This window comes from Pelecanus crispus, chromosome 2 (assembly GCF_030463565.1).
Source record: "Pelecanus crispus isolate bPelCri1 chromosome 2, bPelCri1.pri, whole genome shotgun sequence".
Classification (NCBI taxonomy): Eukaryota; Metazoa; Chordata; class Aves; order Pelecaniformes; family Pelecanidae; genus Pelecanus; species Pelecanus crispus.
This window is the reverse complement of record NC_134644.1, coordinates 1,266,473-1,286,095: the sequence shown is the minus strand read 5'-3', so window position 1 is coordinate 1,286,095 and position 19,623 is coordinate 1,266,473. Positions and strand designations below refer to the sequence as shown.

Genomic DNA, 19,623 nt, shown 5'->3' with positions numbered 1-19,623 from the left:
AATCCAAAATCTAGAAAGGACAGCTTAGTTCTGCCTTTATCTAAAGCATTTTCCGTTCATAACCTGTGTCACTCCTCCGAGCAGTACCTTAGGACAGGAATGATGTGAGTAAAGCTCTTTGCAATCCTTAGGGATAGAAATTGTTAAATAAAAGAGAATGCAGCAAATACAAGGGAGAACTCCGCTGCCCGGCGCAGCGCAGCACCGTCCTGCAGAGCACGCTGTCTGCAGGGGTACGTTCTTGCAGAGCCCTTGCGGAGTCCTGTCCTTACGCACAGTCCTGCAAGATACACAGGAGGTCCAGCACCATTTCCAGACAAGCTGCAGTAAGCCTTCAGAAGGCAGTCCAAATACGGAAAAGAAAACCCATAATTCTCTCATCAACTACGTCCTACTTAAACAGTAACTTTTACTGCAGGAGATAATTAACTAATAGCCCCAGGTTATGAGTTTCAATAGTCCCTGAACAGCCAGCAGTTTTCATGGTAAATAACCAGCAGTTTAAAAGCAAAGAGACATTAGCTTTTCTTGAAGAGTAATGTGACTCTGTGCAGGACAAACACAAGCTGTTCACACCCTGCAACTCCAAAACCTAAGTTCATTTGTCCCCACTCAGAGTGAGGCAGATGGCAAGAGATCCCCATTCTATTTTCCACCACGCAGTCCCAAGCACTGAGAAAGAGCTTACAAGAGGAAGAGGAAGAGGAAGAGCAAGGGGAGATGCTGTATCATCTCCATCTATTGAAACATCTACACTTACACCAGACCATAGTATGATCCAGCACCCCAGAGAGTCAACAGAAACACTACTGTTAACTCATAAAGAAAACAGATCTTCTCTGCCTCCATATATACTTGTGGAAGAGAGACAACCTCTGGTTTATCCAAAACGTTTGGAAGGTTTTCAGGATTTATCACGCCAGCCTCTCTTACCTAAATTGCAGATGTTCACATTTGAGCTAGTCGGTTTAGGCCTTTTTTTATAGGCAACAAGGAGCAGTTGTTCATCATTTCAGATCGGGATTCCTCTAACCTAGCCGAGATGCCAACCTGTGGGTCGGTGGCTTGTGCTCTGGACTCATCTAGAGATCCTCCCAGTCCACCAGCTCGCACTAATCCCACCTCCAGTGAACTCCAGGCATTCTCCTCAACTTCACTGTTTATTCTTTCTTAAATCCTGCATAGGTCATGTCAGCTATCTCCACTTAGTTTTCATTTCTGTAAAATTTTCTGTAAAAATCTTACTCATTATAAAAGTTGATTGATAGAATGATTAAGGTCCAGTTTATGTATCATATCTGTAGCAAGCACACACTGATCTCTAAGCAACAAGCTTTATTTTAATACCTTACAGAAACCAGTGAGGGAAAAAGGCTTATCATAAATACAGGTACCATGAAAACAAACACACCTACATCTGGAAGGCTCTGCTGTAAACAAAACGGATAAAAAAGGCTGAAAGTCAGATCAAAGTTTAACCAGACTCTGCGCCCTAAGCTGGCCAAATCCTAGGATGTTGCCACTGGTGTAGGACACACCAAGGACACGCTGTCCCCAGTTCCCCAGGGGAATCAGGTAACTAGAGGGAAAGTGCTCTGGCAGACACTGGGGAAGCAGGAAAAGGTCACTCACCAAAAGTAAAAAAACCTAATGTCATCAGAGCCCATCACCACAGAATCCATGCGTCTTCCATCTAATTGGACATCATTTATAAAGTATTGCAAGAATTCCGTTTCAACCGCAAAGGAAACTGTCCATGTGATCATTTTAAGGCAAAGAAATTTTGCTGGAAAATTGTTCTTTGAAATAAGGACTGAATTATCTCTTTCCATCCTGTAGGAGGAATGACTACATTGGTTTAGCCCTTCTGTGTGACAACGGTAAGGCTGATTATATACAAAGGCCTTGGTCATTGCACTCACCAAAACATGTATCTGCATCCAAATATTGCCTTTTTTCTTGCATTAAAATTATAAACACCCAGTGGATCCTATCTATCTGTACAGCTCACAGAACAATGCGTTCTCGATCCATAATTAAGGTTCCTAAGCACCACAGCAGTAAACCCAGAAACAACAAATATTTCAGTTTCTGAAGTCAATTATTCATAGCTCTTTTAGGCTTCTAGGAGAGGAATTCCTCCATCTAGGCCTGGCTCCTGGTGAACTGTCACCAGCATTGAGGAGTCTCCCTCACGGGTCAGACTTTTCATTGTTCCTGCGGTGTACAGCTGCGAGGAGGAGACGGGAAGAAAAATGATGGCTATTTCCTTACCTACTTAGGAAAGGGATCTGAAAATCACAAGAAAGACTCTGAACTGAACTTTAATTCATGAGAAATGAACAGTGTGTAGAACTGGGGTAGGGGAGGAGCCAGTTAGAGCTTTCTCAGGGGTTTTCAGCTTGACACAAATATAATGCGTGGTAGTAACCACATCAAAAGTCCCAAACTCCAACTCTAACATGCACAGGAACTCCAGTTAAAAGAAGAGCTGACAGCTGTTGGTGGTGGGTGCAAACTTACGCAGGTAGCCTCCCAGGCACAAATACCACAGGTCAGTTCTGCCACCTTTAAAGATTTTTCCAAGTAAAATGCAATGAACCTCCGTCAGCCGGAGAAAAGGTAACAAGCCCTTCTGGATGCTGCAAGTCACTGCAGGAGGCAGGTATGTAAGAGCCTGCTTAGCTGCCAGGAAATCAAGTTATGAATAAGACATTGTCCCAACAATTTCTTCTGCTTTAGGCAGAAAGAGCCAACTGCTAAGCAATAAGGCATCTCCAGGAAGACTGGGATCCAGGCAGGTCTATTTGCTGGCCGGCAGAGAAACACACAGCCCTTCAGCCCAGGACGGGGGGTGATGATAATTTTGCACATCAGTGTATAAAATAGTATCACGTAAGCTTATTTGAAAAACACTAGATCTTAAAGACTAAGCGTTTAACAGCTGTTTTCAAATTATTTCACCTCCATCTACCCTTCTTTAGGAAGAGGTTTGGTGCTGGAAACGTACCCTCCATTAAGAGTAGGTGTCAAACCAAATAGCGTGCACAGCCCAACAGACATGAGCAGAGAGCTGAGCACCGTCACGACCGCTGCCAGTGCCAGACCCCACTTCGATTTCACCATGTCAATCTTCCCTGAAAAACAGAAGGCAATGTCTTGGTTACCAAGCAGAAGAAAATGACATTAATAAAAAATCTAGGAGAAGAGATCCTCATCCTGACTTATTTCAGCATGTAGCCCTGCAACCCAGAATTAATGGTAGTTCAGTCTCAGTGGCTGAAGTGCAGCTCCCAGATCCTCCCAGTAGCTAAGAGGTACTGTAACAAGGACGGGACAGAGGGTAATGCATGGCTTCCAGCTCAAACTAGTTCCAGCACAGCACTGTTGGGGCATGAAAAAAGGAACTGAAATGGGTGGCTAGTAAGGTCTAAAACCACCGGATCAGAACATGTATTTGATCTGTCTCACAACCAATTAAGTCTCTCCAAACTGGAAAAAACACCATTACTATGGCATTTTAAACTGCGTAAGACAGAAAACACCTCAGAAGATATCACAAGGAGTAACACCATGCTGGCTAAGAGGGACAAACTGGCAGAAATCAGCTAAACAGGACTACTAATTCTCTACGTGACAGTTCAGAGTAAAATTTCAACACCACCTTTCCTGCTGAAACAGGAGGCAACTGCAGTGCTATGGACAGGAGTCCTTCTCTTATCTGTAGCCAGGGAAAGGGCACCCCACCACTGATCCCTCACATATATTCAGCTGGCAGGTGTATAGGTGGCTTATTAGCTTGCTCTCCCCTCAAGGCTCTCCACCCCACAAACCTACGTGTGGAGAAGTAGATGTAAGCGAAGAGTATAATGTAGGTGGTGACGAGGGGTATCAGCTCAGCAATGCCAATCTCTTCCTTGAAGTGGACGTGAACGATGTTCTCCTCTCGCAGTGTGCAGTTAGGGCTGGGATGCAGCAGCTTGAGGCGAGAGCGGAGGCTGCTGAGGAACCTGAGAAGAGAAGCAAGCAGGAGGATGTCACGCTGTACACAACCACCAGCACGCAATTCCAAGGAGGAGCTCGATGGTATAGATCAAGTAGGAAGAAGCTCCGTAGATTTACACACTTACAAAGCACTGGTCTCTCTAGGCCTGACTGCTAAGCCTGTTCCTCTGCGTGCCAAACTACATTTGTCACGTCTCTACTGGGGCAATCTCACAGACCTTGATTTCTATGAAGATTCAGAGATAGCTGAAGACTCAGCAAAATTATTTAAAGCAAGGGCTCATCATCCAAAATCTTGGCCCTGGAGAAGAGAACATAGAATCATAGAATCATAGAATCGTTTAGGTTGGAAAAGACCTTTAAGATCATCCAGTCCAACCATTCACCTACACTACCAAGTCCACACTAAACCAATCAAGGGTAGACCAGACTAAACCATGGCCCAAAGTGCCACCTCTGCCCGTTTTTTGAACCCCTCCAGGGATGGGGACTCCCCCACCTCTCTGGGCAGCCTGGTCCAATTCTTGACCACCCTTTCCGTAAAGAAATTTTTCCTAATTTCCAACCTAAACCTCCCCTGGTGCAGCTTGAGCCCATTTCCTCTCGTCCTATCGCTAACTACGTGGGAGAAGAGACCAACACCCACCTCACTACAACCTCCTGTCAAGTAGTTGTGGAGAGCGATCAGGTCTCCCCTCAGCCTCCTCTTCTCCAGGCTGAACACCCCCAGCTCCCTCAGCCGCTCCCCACCAGCCCTGTGCTCCAGACCCTGCCCCAGCTCCGCTGCCCTTCTCTGGACACGCTCCAGCACCCCAATGTCCTTCTTGTGCTGAGGGGCCCAAAACTGGACACAGCATTCCAGGTGCGGCCTCCCCAGTGCCGAGTACAGGGGGACAATCACCTCCCTGCTCCTGCTGGCCACACTATGCCTGAAACATGCTGTAGTCTCAAACATCCCCTGAATTTTATGTAAGTACGGCTGATGAAAGGTGCTACATGTCAGTCCTTGAGGCTGAACAGTTCGTACATGGGCGGCAGCAGAGCAAGTTTCAACTCCTGTGCTGCCAATTCTATCCCAGACATTCCTTGGGGAATTCTGTGCAGCGCTGAGCAGAGCCTTTAGTCCTCAGATCCACTCAATCCAAGCCAGCTTTGCCAACACTGCCAAAGGGGTTTCACAGTTGGTACCAGCTGAATTAGTGTTTACTGGAAAGCAAACCACTCTATGCACCAGGAACTGGGTCAAAACAGACCTACTGGGCCTTGGCTGCACCAACGCAGCTCTGTGTGCAGATGAAGCTATCATCAGAGGAACTCCCACCGGCACCTTTGGATATTATACTTGTTTTAAGAGAGAAACTGAGAACTGATAGTATTTTATTTCCTTAAAACACAGCAAGTTTTCTCCCAAAACCAGCACCCTGGTTTTCTATAGCATGTTCAGAAGATCCTAAAATACTCTAAAACACAAGAAAATGGAGATTAAAGAAAAACATAACAATAATCAGAGTAGGGAAAACAGCAAACTTGCCAAGCATTGAACAAGGGATCCGGAAGATAGAAATAGCACAGCTAAAGCTCCTTACCTGGAATCATATCGCCGGAGACCCAGTGTGACAGTGTACGATACCACCCGCTTCCTATTATAGAGGTTCACCCCACTGTACTTCCCAGGGAGCCCAAACAACAGATCTGCAAAAACACAGTGTGAAGGAAACATTAGGATAACAACAAAATAAACAAACAAGATGGGATATGAGAGGTGTTCATTGTGAAGAATGCTGAATGAGAACTACTGTTGTTATAGGAAGCACTTTCTCAGTGCTCTGCTGAGACCTTATCAACGTGGATAAATACTTGATGCAGGGGAGTAAAGACGGAGCATCTCTTCTCAGTGGTGCCCAGTGAGAGGACGAGAGGCAACAGGCACAAATTAAGACACGGGAAATTCCCTTTAAACACAAGAAAAATCTTCCTTCCTATGGGGAAGTTGTCTGTCGTCATCTTCTTCTTCTTGCTGATCGGGCAGCCTGAATCGGAAAAGGTCTGCCCTCCAATCCTAACCCATTAGCTCTCAACTAGCTCATCGCTCGTCCCTAAGCAAAAGCTCCACGCGTTCCCGCTGCTCACTCACACAAAGGACAACTCCCCACCCTCCCAGCCTGTCCTTCCTGAAGAGCCTGTGTCTACCCACACGCAGCACTCCAGGGCTGCGAGCTACCCCACGTCGTCTCTGGGAGCTGGATGAGGCTGTAGCCCTCCAGCTGCACACACCTCTAATTCCTCCTGCTCGCTCCCCACGCTGTGTGTGTTAGCGTACAGGCACGTCAAGTGGGCACCCAATTTGTCCTTCAACAGAGGAGGCAGACATTATCTTTAAGGATGCAGCCAAAGAAACCCTTGGACGCTTGTTTTTGTGCATGTTGGTGTGTGATTTGAACCAGAGCTTCCAAGAAGACTTTGCACTGCAAGGGACTACTTAATGCCTCTTCTGTAGTCTTGTGCGCTAAAACACAGACTTGAAAAAATTATGCATCTTGATGAACACTACCACCATTCTCAGGAATCCCCAGGATATTGTGGACCTCTATCTTGTTTGTGAATGAGCGCTCAAAGACAGGCTGCATATGCTCCAAACCACAGTGTGCACACACTCTGGATGCTCAAAAAATAACCTTTAAAACAAACACATTAGGGTTACAAAACCCCTCTTCAGACATGTCATACTGTAGGCTTCCTGACACCTGCAAAGTCCCTTTAAAACCAAAGGAACAGCATTTCCTCTGGCTTTATGGAACCATTAACCAGTATGATCCCAGACACGGTCAGACTTATTTTTTTAATTAAGAGAGAAAAATACTTTTATGATATCCAGTGTCAGCTCAGGGTATATGCAAGCAACTATCAGTGAATGCACAAGAGGGAGCAGGATGAATGTTCATTTATCTGTGACAACGAGACAGTCTTTGAGTATGACAGACAATAGCGTGAGGGAAAAAGGCTAGAGCATATGTAGAGTCCAAGGAATAAAAAGACTTGGACAAGTCACCTGCTATTTTTACACCTACAGAAAGGAGTCTGACTGAGCAGAATTATTTACTTTCCACAAACACAGAACTGAATTCAAATACAGATATAAAAAGAGAGATGACAGCTATTTGGTAGTTTCATTCCAGATGGCTGTGAGTAACAAAATGCCACCCAATTTGGCAATACTGGCAATCTAGATGGTGGAGACACCAAGGACAAAACAGCAATGCAAGCTGTAGGCATTTCTCACAGCGTCTTTGGCACCTCAGCCTCTTACCTTTGAGAGTAGCTGATGTTTGCAATGTCTTTGGTTCATGCTGGTAGATGGTTTTGATGATATCTGGGTCAGCATTGAATCGCTCTCGGTCATTCTGCCAGAAATTCCCTGGAGACAGCAACAGACAGCCGTGTTCGGGGAGCAGATTCCGCAGCTTCTTGAGGCCAGGCAGAAGATCTGTTACCTGAAGGCAAACTTCCTCCAAGCTTTTGACACCAGAACTGAAACGCAAAGAAAGGTTAGACACTGCCGTGTACGTTGCAACTCTCACAAACAAAAGGCAAAGCTGCCGAGACGAATACCCCACGGACCTGCATCACCATGTTACTGCTCTTGTTCTTCCTAAGGATCAAGAGCCTCAGGCCATAGACCAGGATCTCACTGTAACAGGTATAGGGACTCCAGAACCCTGTTGTCATTTCTCTGCATACCGTCTGGCCACACAGCTTTCGCTCTTCACCCATCCTAGGCGCCACAATTTTCAGTTCCACATTTAAGATGCCTCCAATCTACAGAGAAACTGTCTCCCTGGAATTCTTCTTCAAAGATCTTAAACTCCTCTGCACGCTTCTTTCCACGTACGCAATGGGACATTTTACAGAAATCTTTATTAGCATTCCTGAGGTGGATTATTTAAGGTGTACAGAGTGCTCTAAAACGTACAAAGGATTCAGGACCTGCAACTGTGCAAAATGTTTTCAGAATTCCTCTGCATTGTATGGAAAAGAAAACACCTTACAGGTTCATAAATTAATAAGAGGTATAATTGGTATAAACTGGAACTTGTGTTTGTTCCCAAACTTCATTTTACCACAATTACCTAGCCCTTATCAACTAGTAATTCAAGTGAGACTCAACTTGGGCTTACAATAGGATCCGACTGTGAAGGTGTAGTGACAAAACCTGTCAGCACGCTATCTGGCTAGTCAAGGAAGAGCTGCTGGTCCAAAAGAGAACACTTCCCTCAACATGATATGGGCAACTGGTGGGATGTCGGAAGGGTATATTGAAGAAAGGCTAAGTTAAGATACAAGAGACCAGTCTTCCCTGGCTCCAGTCTCGCAGATTACAGAGAAAGTGGCTCCAGAAGACAAATCAGTCAGGGTCCTATTGTAAACTGCCTTCTCTAGAGGAGTTTAAATGACTACAAAGAGAAAACGTGGAAACCCACTAATGATGGTTCGAGTTACATCTTTGTGAACATTCCCTCCAGAATCCATATTCTGTCACCATATGGCAAGCTACCTAGAAAAGTCACAGCTATTCAAAGAGAAATACTAGAAAATATACTTGAAAATACTGTGTTTATAGGAACCGAAGCTTTCTGAGAGGTAATCTAAAGGAACTGATGCAGTGACGCCTCCGATAATAGCTCCAGGAAGAGTAAGACAAGTACTGTTTTGTATTTCAGCTTTAGCTAACTCTGAAACATAACAGCGATAAGAGTTTATACTGCAGATAAGCCAATGTACGTTCTTATTTGTGAAGCAAACACACACAGCCAATGTCCCTACCAGTGTGCTGTGGATGCAGAGTGATACCAGAAAACATGAACCAGAGCAAACTACAAATTTCAGGTCACTTCTGACTTTTTACAAATGATGACTGCTCAAAGTTTCAGTGACCTTACAGCTGATGAAAATATAATCACCTTGTGTTTCTTACCCAGTTGTCAATAATCTTCAGCTCCTCCTGTACCACTTTAATATAAAAGAATGCTTTTTCCATATGAAGAAAATAAGCTGTGTTTAACTTTGATAGTGACAAAAGCAACTGACAACCAGGAACTTCATAATGACTTTTGAGATAATTTCAGAATTTATCTCAAAGCCAGATGTTTCCTGAAATATCCAAGTCCATCACCAAAATGGGAGCTCTTATCCCAAGGCTTAGGTCTAAGTGCTTAAGTCTTTGTCTTCTGGTGGCTATGTAAGTTTAATTTTGCTTCCATGCTGCATCACTGTTCATCAAGGGCAACACCCAGGGGAGATAATGAGGAGACAACACTCGTCCAGGGAGCAAGTTGTTTCTAACTTGTAATTGGCAACTATATACAAATTACTATCTAAAGTTACACATACGATAAAGGAAAACACAGAAAGAATGTCAAGTGCCAAGGCTTTGTGAGCTGGCAGGAAAGAGCAACATATTTAACAGCATAAATGGCATTTCTAAAAAAATTACCACAGAGAGAGCAGGTGGCTAGCTTGCAAGGAATGGTTTAAAAAAAGGACAAAGCATCAGGTAGAGTAGTGAAGTGGACACTCTCAAAAATGAAGTGATGAAGGATGTTGTCAAGGAAGTATGAACAAGCAGTAAATCTTCCCTGCCCGTATGAGTTAGAGGACAAAGAATGAAGAAAGCTCCTGGCTGAAAAGCTAGGTGATCAACGACTCTCATCTCACAATTTTTCATCACACTTGGCCTGTCCTCAGCATCATGATTCTCATTGAACATAGACAGACAAGTAGGGAAGCATTTCTGTCCTTAGAAAGTAAACCCAGCCAAGAACTTGACCACAAATAAAAATTTAGAACTCGAAAGAAAACTTCTTTAAAAAAAACAGAGGCAACTTAACGTGTATAAAGTGCATTCTTGGTTTACAAAGAGAGAATATGCCAAACTAATCTGAGCGGTCTTTTCTTTAAAATGCCTGACTTCTTGGATGGGGAAAGCAGATCTCACCTCCTTGGGCCCCAATAAAGCTTTTGATGCAGCACCACATAGAAAATGCTTTAGTTCACAGGAAAGACACAAAAATTAACACAAAATCGTGACGCAGTAAAGAACGAGGTTAACAGATAAATGGTCATGGAGCTGCTGAAAAGGAAACCATTCCATTGAGGAAAACAAAGTGGAATTTCTCACAGACAGTTCAGAGAAGCAGTATTATTATATACTTTTATTAATAACCTTGGAATAAGATATAGGGACATCTACCAATGCCACAAAATAAAGAAACACTGTTAATACAGAAAAGGAACAGAATATCTGAAATGGATGATGTGAGGGCTGGAATAAATTTAATCCCCTTTCCATCAACAGTACAAAGCGCAAGACCATGCACTTGGGGATGAAAATGAGTTTCTGCTATAAGGTGGGAGCTCATCAGCTGGAAATGACAGAGGAGGACATGGAGACATTAATCAATCATCCCATAACGTGTACAATTGATGTGACTGGCCATGAAAAAGGGACCTGCAATCTCACTGTATTTCAGGGAAGGCATTTCCATGGAAAATAACACACAAATGAGACTTCTCTGAGAATACTGTGTACAGTTCTCATCTCCCATGTTCAGGAATGATACACTAACAACAACAGTGCCAAGAGGAGCAACCAGGATGACAAACTGAATGCAGAGCTGTCTTACCAGAGTAAGCCAAGAGTTTCATATGTTTAGCTTAATAAACAAGGATTTGGGGTGGAGAGTTTGAGTTCTCCCTGTAAGTATCTGGAAGCAGAGGAAAATCTGGTTTTGTACAAAGACTGTGTCAGGACAAAAACAAGCAGGTATAAACTAGTCCTAAATATAGCCAAAGCGGAAAGTCAGGAGAAGGTTCCTGATCATGTGAAATTCCGGAAGAGCTTCACAATAGGCACGGTGCGGTCAATGAACTTGCTTTGATACGAAGCTTGCATGCTTATGAAGGGATTATATGGCGCTGCTGTCTGCTGTAACAGGTGTAACCTTGGAGGGCCCTTCCAGACCCCTCTGCCTAAGACTCTGACGGGAAGGTGCCTGACAATTATCAGCGACTAGAGGACAGGCAAGTTCTCTAGCACAAAAGCTAAACTGCTCTACACGCAGGATGGATATGATGTGACTTGTTAGCTGTGATCCCTCATTTTCTTTTAATTTTGAGAATCTTAAAAATTCAATGCAAATAATCAGACTTCCGAGGCAGTAATTTAGAAGATAGGTGTGTACAACAGCGGGCCAGTCTGTCTTCTACACAAACATCAACGAACAGTAATTACCTGTCTCTCAGGGCATGGTTTCTAATCTCCTCCACTAGCTGGAAGACGCGGGACAGCGGTGAACGGAATACATCAACAGCAAGGAAGTTCTTCTGCCATGGGGAGACGGTCGCTTTCACAAAGATCTGCTGAATGTAGGCCACAGGAGCACCAACATACTGTGGGGAAAACCAGAGGGAGAATGAAAACACACAGTGAGTGGGAAGCTGCTTAGCAGAATTAGACCATAGCTTGGCAACCTTTCAGGAAAGGGTTTGCCAGACTATATTTTCCTTCCCCGAATTAGAGGTGAAACATGACAGTACTAACCTAGCAAGAACAAAAAGAGTCTGTTTCTCAAAGAGGCAAAATGCCACTGACCATTTTGGCATCAGTCTGTTGCACTTCTTTGTGCGGCAGAGGCTCCCAGCTCCTGCTGAATTTGGTAGCGGAATGAAAGGCAGGAGCAGGGACTCGCTGCCTCTCGCAACACTGCAGTTCCCCCAACCTGTGCTGATTCTGCTGTGTGCCATTTAAATCTTCCTGGTCTCTGTGCCCAGGCTGCTGACCCTGCTCTGGGGACTGCAGCACTGACAGCCCGTGGCAGCCAGAACTTTTGTGCTCTAGTAGCTGAACTAGGCAACAAAGCAGAAGGGAAGATTTAATCAGCCAGCAGCAGCCCGAGTTAACAGCATAGTGCAAAAAGCTCTCAGTGGCACCAGGGAGCATGGAAGGCAGCAAATGATTTTTCAATCACAGCGAAAAGAGCCCACATGGAGAGGGTAGAGAGCTGAAGGCATGAAAAGCATTAATCCAACAGGTAACTTCTATTTAAGAGAGACCCTGGAATGAAAAAGAACAATGCAGGTTACAAAGGATGACTTTAGAATTGTTTCCTGATTTCCTGGACCAGGCTATCAGCCTTGCTGGAAAGCATCAGGGTTCCAGCTTGTTCACGCAAAAGAAAAGTTAATTCCTTACCCTTAACATAAGGATATCAGTCTAGTTTACCTGAATGATACATACCAGCCAATTAAAAACAAAACAAAACAAGACCAAACCAAAACCCACCTTTAGATTATACCCAATTCACCAGGTTCTCCAAGCACCCCTATACTCCCTAGACCACACTGTAGTAGCTAGCTCCACAGACAGTCTTTGGCTGCCTAAATTCTAATTCAAATGAAGAACTCTTGATTGTGACCTTAAGAAAAAAGCCTATGTCTTGGAGGTGAAAAACTAGACTACCTCCATCATCAGAAAAAAACCCTGCTAGATGCAGTATTTTAAAGCCAAAGGAGAGAAAATTGCAAGCGCTGAGGAGCTGGACAGTCTGTCTTCCACCTCCAGGCCAGACAGACATTTCCATTGACAGGACAAGGAATAACGGATTTAAACTAAAGAAGAATAGATTTAGACTAGACATTAGAAAGGAATTTTTTACGATGAGGGTGGTGAGGCACTGGCACAGGTTGCCCAGAGAGGCGGTGGAGGCCCCATCCCTGGCACCATCCCAGGCCAGGCTGGACGGGGCTCTGAGCACCCTGCTCTGGTTAAAGCCGTCCCTGGCACTGCAGGGGTTGGGCTGGGGGAGCTCTAAAGGTCCCTTCCAACCCAAAGCATTCTGTGATTCTGTGATTCTAGTTCAGACAGCTAGTTCGTGATCTGCGAAGGATAAGCTGTGATAGCCAGAATCCAGATCCCTTCAGAGAGAGGCTGACAACACCAAAACCACCATCGTAATTACCAGTAGCATCTCCACAGACACTTACAGTGGTAAAGGCTGACTAAATCCTGTTCTCCCCCTTCAGAGGAGGCCAAGGGCAGGTTTGTGAAGCGGTGTGTGTCAGCAGGAGGCTTGTCCTGCTGCGCTAGGGAAACTGCATGCCTTCGTATGACATTAGGCAACGGGGGCCTGTTACGCCAGAACCCATCAGTAAACTTATTTAAAATCTAGTAACGCTTTAAAAAGTGTACTGCTTGCCTTAGATAAAGTTAACCTTGAAAAATGGGCTCTTAAACAGCATTTCAAAGCCTTTAAGTCTTGCAAATACCTAGCATCCATCTTTCTGATCGAGTAAGACTAATACAAGACAAACACAGCCTGGAACTTAGCAGTTACACAAAGCAACACCTCACCAGAAATATTTTCCATTGATTACAGCAAAGTGTGGGTACCACGGCAGGGGTGTTTCAGCATCCCACCTCCCCCCGACCCCACACACCCCCCAGCGCAGGACTCACCCAGTCGGGACGCTCGCTGAGATCCCCTTGCTGCAGACCCGCGTCTGGAGCGGGTGGAGAGTAATCCTTCACCGGGGTGCTGTACTCCACAGGTCCTGTTCCAGGCAGCGGCAGCTTCAGCAGCGGGTAACTGTGATTAAAACATAAGCATGAAACATTGTGCTTTTTTTTTTTTTTTTTTTTGACTAGGCTTTTAGACAAAAGAGCTCAAAAAATGAATGGGTCATGAAAAATGAGCCTGCTCCAGCTTAATCCAACCTCTGCAGGACAGAGGTTGCAGGACATTGCAGTTGCTTTAGCTTTCATAGGAACTGTTTGATGTATTTCCCCAACACAAGAGACAATGCAACTAAAAATCCTGGGAGAAAAAGAAGGGAAGTTCTTGCAGGACCTCACTTGAATTGCTCTCCATCACCTGAAAGCTAGTAGCGCTAAAAACATTAAGTACAGCCACGCCTCATCTATTCTGTAGCCCGCACAAAAATGAGACACTCATTTGGCTGCTTTCCTGACCCAAGCTCTATATTAATCACCTAATTTTCCTCATTAAGATTTGAACTATTTCCAATATTTGTCATTAACTTCATTGATCCTCAAAGGGCTTTTAATAGTAGCAGTGAGACACCAAAACAGCTACGAAATATTTATCTTCTTGCTCCTTTGCTACTACAATCATCAGATGAGTGTAGCAGCTATCCCACAACAAAGACTTCAAACTATTTGAACGTTGAGAAACTGAGGTTTCAGAGAGTTTAGAATAGTTTTTTTAGCTCCAGAGGTTCTCGAATGCGATTAAAACTGTGTCAGAATTGAACTGGTGGAAAAAGCAAGACTGCCGTTACGGAGGTATCGACCAACGAGTGGGAATTGTCAGCACCAAAATGAACCAGACGCCCGAGTTTCCTGGGCTTTCTGACGATGTAACTTCTGTCTTCTTGTTGTCTGATGCACGACAATCTATCGGGCCTTAAATTTCTGACATATTTTCCAGGCCTTAAATTTCTGACCTATTTTCCCATTTACAGCTGAACTTTTCTTGCCGTATTGCCAGAATAAATATAAAAGCCTTGGGATTGTTTTCATGCAATACTCTGCCCACTTCGTTAGGGATTAGCCTGAATCATCAAAGGCCAAGGAGGGGACAAGCAACAGCTAAAGACAAGGCTTCAGACTGAACAACAAAAGGCTGGAAAAGGACAACGAAATCAGAAGCAAAGCTTGTCGGATTTGCTATTTTATTAGCCTGACAAAAATACAACATCTAATTATCATCATTTCATTGTGCAATGGGAGGGAAGAGCAAAAGAAATAATAAAATCATGCCGTAATACATCAGAGGTGCAAATGCCCAACAAAAGCCACAATCTGGAGCCACAGCACAGCCTCGTTCCTCTCACAAGCAGTAATCAGTTTTAGTCCTTCTAAACGACACGTAGCACCTGCTTGCCACGAACGATCTGCTGAAACCAAAAGCCTGGGGGAGATACGTACAGCAATCATCCTGCGTCTGACTGAGGCTGATACACACATAAATTAAAATAATAAAATCGGGTATATGTGATAAAACAAAGCAGAATGAGTTGAACAGGTGACCGAGGAAGAATGACTTTTTCACTAAGTGATTTTGATGTTGATGCCTGAGTAAGTCCAGCAATCTAAGGAAAACACTTTAGATTCATACTACGTGCCTATCCAGAGGTGGATTTCCCTGTGCAATCACCTGTCAGTTTTAAGGAGCCAGAACAATAATCTTTTATAGAACTTAACTCATCTAGAGGCACAAAATCTACACAGCCAGGGCGTTGCAGGAGGAACAACGGGACGCGCTGGTTCTGCCTCACAAGCACCAGTGGAGCAGCTCAGGCTTCAGAAATGATCTTGTCGCGTCTCTGGTTGGAGCTTCAGCTCTAGGACCAGGCTACTGTCAGATACGCCGAAAACAAGCAGCGCCCGGTGCCGCACCTGATCAGGAAGCCACGATATCCCGAAGCTGCGGGAAACGCCGAGCAATGCAGCTGACGGTTGCATCTCCACAGTCAGGGCTGAAGACCTGACCACTGCCAGAGGTCACGGCTACGGCACCAAGGGTGAGGGAAACACCGAGCTCTTCTGGATGCTGAACATTTCACAAGTACTTTTTCCTAGTTTAGCAAGATTCCGCTAGCCCTGCACACGATCCTACCTTGAAAACTTTCAACTCTTGCTGTCTTTCAAAGCAAAAATGCCCCAAATCCTGGCAGAGGTGTAATGGATATATTTTTTTTCACTTCCTGAACACCTGCAGGGATGCAAGGACTTTGCCCTCTTATTAGTTACTAGGTAGGGAAAACTATTTTCTGTAACCAGAGATGAAAGTCATTTCAGTGGGTGCAATGAGCTCGGCGTACAGAAGGAACAAATCGCCACCTCCCAGGAAGACGGCTGCATCCCTCCCTTCGTCCCGGTCACCCACATCTAGCCTAGGGAACAAGCTGCCACCCTTCCTCATCCCGCTCGTTCCGTATAGCACCCCTAAATCCCGCATCAGCGGCGGGGGGCTGGACCAGAGGACCTCCAGAGGTGCCTGCCAGCCTCACCAGCCCGTACAACCACAGCTAGTCCAGTGGAGGCCACCAAAATGGTGACACGGCAGGAGAACACGGTGCAAAAGGAGACACTGGGTTACCTGGACTCATCCAGCCTGGTTGGAGACTGAGGAGGGAATTTAAAATGTAGTCTTCAGCTAATTAATTAGTGGTTATAGTGAAGATGACCCCAGACTTGTCTCAGGGGCACACAGGGAAAGGACACAAGTGCAGCAAGGGAAATTCCAATTAGACAGAAGGAAAATATTCTTCACATTGAGAGCAGTCAAACACTGGAAAACGGATCAGAGTAGCTGTGGACTCTCCATCACTGGAGCTATTCAAAAGCCAACCAGAGAGGGCTGCAAACCTAAATTTGGGGTTAGCCCTGCTTCGAGCAGTGACCTCCATCGCCACAGACCCCCCCATATGGAAGGGATCTCTGGAGGGCTCCAGTGCAAACTCCTGCTCAAACCAGGGCCAACGAGCAGGTTGCTCAGAGCCATGTCCAGTCTGGGGTTGCGCACCTCCAAGGACTGAGGTCCCACAGCCTCTCTGGGCGCCTGTTCTAGTATTTGATAACCCTCACCATTTTTTCCTTAGCTCTATCAGAATTTCCCATCTGTCCATTGCCTCTTGTCCTTCCAGTACAGACCCTGAGAAGAATGTGGCTCCACCTTCCCTCCGCCCTCCCAATAAGCAGTTGTAGGCCAGCAGTAAGGTCATCCCTGAGCCTACCACTTAAGGCTGAAGATCCTCAGTCTCCTCAGCGTCTCCTCCTCCATTACATGCAGAAGAATTCTGCACTCCGATAGTTCTGCTGGAGTGCTCCAGCACGTCAACACCTTCCTCAGGCTGCAGAGCCCCGGACTGGACGCGGGACTGTGGTTTCACAAAGGCCAAACAGAGGGAGGACTCCCTTCCCCTTGCCCCTGCCGGCTACGCTTGCCAGTGCAGCCCAGGATGCAGCCGGCCTTTCTGCTGCCGAGGACACGCTGCCCGACTCATGTCCGACTTGTCCTTTGCCGCAAAGCTGCTTTCCAGCCTGTCCTGCTCCAGGGGCTTACTCCATCCCAAGTGCAGGACTCTGCATTTGCCTTTTTGCCTTTGCCGAGCTTCCCGAGGCCCCTGGCAGTCCATCTTCCCAGCCTGCCAAAGTGCCTCTGAACGGCAACCGTGCTCTCCACCACACCGACTGCTCTCCCACGTCTGGCGCAATCTACGATCTTGGCGAGCGTGCGCTCTGCTCCCTCACCCAGGTCATTAACAGCGATGTTAAATAGACCTCGCCCCAGTTCGTGGATTAGGGGGTTAACAGGAACTGCTGGCAGAGCTGTGGGAGCAGCAACTTGCAGTAGAAGGATGGAACAGCTGGGGAAGGTGAAGGACCTGAATTTCCACAACTGTCTGCAAAATAACAACCTGGCTGCAGTCACAGATGTTTTGCCAGTAGTGAGCATGTCACATCAAGCAATTCTGGATTCTGTTACGCCCCTTCTGTGCTTGAGGCCACAAAGGAAGGCCTTAACTCACCAGCCTATATACCACAGAAACTCGGAAAAAGGAGTATTTCTATATTTTAAAACAACTAGCCTCTGGAGAGGGTTCTCAGTTGCCCCACCATGTTGGTTCTCAGCCACTAGCGTATTTACAGCTGAATAAAACCACTTCGTCACCAAGAAACATGCCTGTCGCCAGACTGGAGCAGAGATGCGCGTCAACTCCTCTACTAGCGAACGATTTCCTCCTACATACGTACCGGCTGTTCACAGCAGCCTTGGCTTTAGCTACGGAAGCTACCTGAGAAGTCGGGAAGGAGGAATGTTCATCTAAACAATGGCAACTGGTACACAGCTTCCAGATGGCTCGGGGTTACACAGGGCCTCGGAGAAAGATGCAAGATGGGACAGGCTGCCTGACAGCAGCTAACAGAAGGTTAGCTGAGAATCCCGTATTTGTTTTTTTCTGTTGTTAAAAAAAAGTTTAATCTTCTGTAGAGGGGAAGAAGCAAACCACTCCCATCCTGAAGCGCAAGCCACCTCCCAAAATACTGGACACAGCAACTCACAGCTCCTTAATGGCATTTTTGAATGACCAAGATTTTTGTTTTGTTGGGTTTTATTTTTCATGTTAGGATTTTCAAACTTCTCCACAATACTTGAAAGTACATGCAAATGCAATGTAGGAAAGAGTAAATGGCATTTCTTGGAAAACTCAAGGGCAACAAAATGAGGGGAAAAACAAAAGGGAAATTTCTGACGGAAGGAAAAAATAATCTAGAGATGTCTGCGCACTGCTGAGGACTATATCCTACCACAGCTCTCGGTGAACCACGGCAACCGAGATTCCCATATTCCACTGTCCTCTCCGGGCCTGCAGTCAGGGTAGATCTGTTGGTACCTAAACCAACTTCAGCATTTCCCTGCAATCCGATTAAATCATGAACATGGAACAAGATTTATGCAGTAGGAAAAGATCCATATGCTCCCTCCAATCCATATTTTTAACCTATGCCTACAGTAGGCAAGGAAGAGGAAAGCAGCATCTACCACTGCAGTTACTCAAAGTGTTTGCCTCTTGCTCGTGTGATGCAAAACAGTGTTAAGATTTTCTCCATCCAGTCTGAAGTTTTCTGCAGGTCACATCAATGGGTTCCTTCAGCTTCCTCTACGCTTCCAGGCTGCTCGGCCAACAAAAGCCATGTTGCCAAGTAGGACGTAATTCTCTTCATTTCCCCATGTACTAATGAGTCCTAATTCTAATACTCATCATTGTTAAAGACAGTGAGACGTAACACGTCAGTCATGGCTCTACTCTTGTAAGTTACTACCTTCATCGGGGGCAAGAGCTTTTGTCTTTGCATCTTTTGAAAGAGGGTAGATTTAGATCAGATATTAGGAAGAAATTCTTCGCTATGAGGGTGGTGAGGCACTGGCACAGGTTGCCCAGAGAAGCTGCGGCTGCCCCATCCCTGGAAGTGTTCAAGGCCGGGTTGGATGGGGCTCTGAGCAACCTGACCTAGCTGAAGGTGTCCCGGCCCATGACAGAGGGTTGGAATGAGATGATCTTTAAGGTCCCTTCCAACCCAAACCATTCTATAATTCTGTATTTTACTGAGACTAGAAGAGCTGTGGCAGCCGTGGTATTAGAAGACACTGATGTGCACCCATCAGGAACAGACTGTCTGGCACACACAAAAAAAGCTGGAACTATTTTTTATTATAATCCCCATTTTCAGCAGCTATCTTCAGAGAAAAGGCCCCACAGGACATCCACTTTTAAAAGGTTAAAAAGGTTAAAACAGACCATGTAGTCTGCACACACCTCTGTTTAGCTCCTACAGCCCTTATCACAGCACGATCTAGATAGCGTAGACTGCTCATGGTATTGTTTTGCAGCAGAGCACAGGAACAAGACTTACTATTGGGACTCTCTTCAAAAGCTCCCTCATCTTGAGCCAACTACAATATAAATAAATACATGTCCCCATAAGGGAAGCAGGGACATCTATTTACTTGTATCACAGTGGTATTTGAGGAGTCA

General features: G+C 45.5%; 1 protein-coding gene across 1 annotated transcript in view; it reads right to left on the bottom strand.

The window, feature by feature from the left end:
* SCAP (SREBF chaperone) overlaps positions 1-19,623 on the bottom strand; it is a 52,815-nt gene that overhangs the window by 21,495 nt on the left and 11,697 nt on the right. The window contains exons 2-7 of the mRNA XM_075704570.1: positions 13,517-13,646; positions 11,294-11,451; positions 7,313-7,533; positions 5,592-5,697; positions 3,838-4,010; positions 3,011-3,137 (exon numbers count right to left, since the gene is read on the bottom strand). Coding sequence (XP_075560685.1) covers positions 3,011-3,137; positions 3,838-4,010; positions 5,592-5,697; positions 7,313-7,533; positions 11,294-11,451; positions 13,517-13,646 — 915 coding nt within the window. The remainder of the gene's footprint in view (positions 1-3,010; positions 3,138-3,837; positions 4,011-5,591; positions 5,698-7,312; positions 7,534-11,293; positions 11,452-13,516; positions 13,647-19,623) is intronic.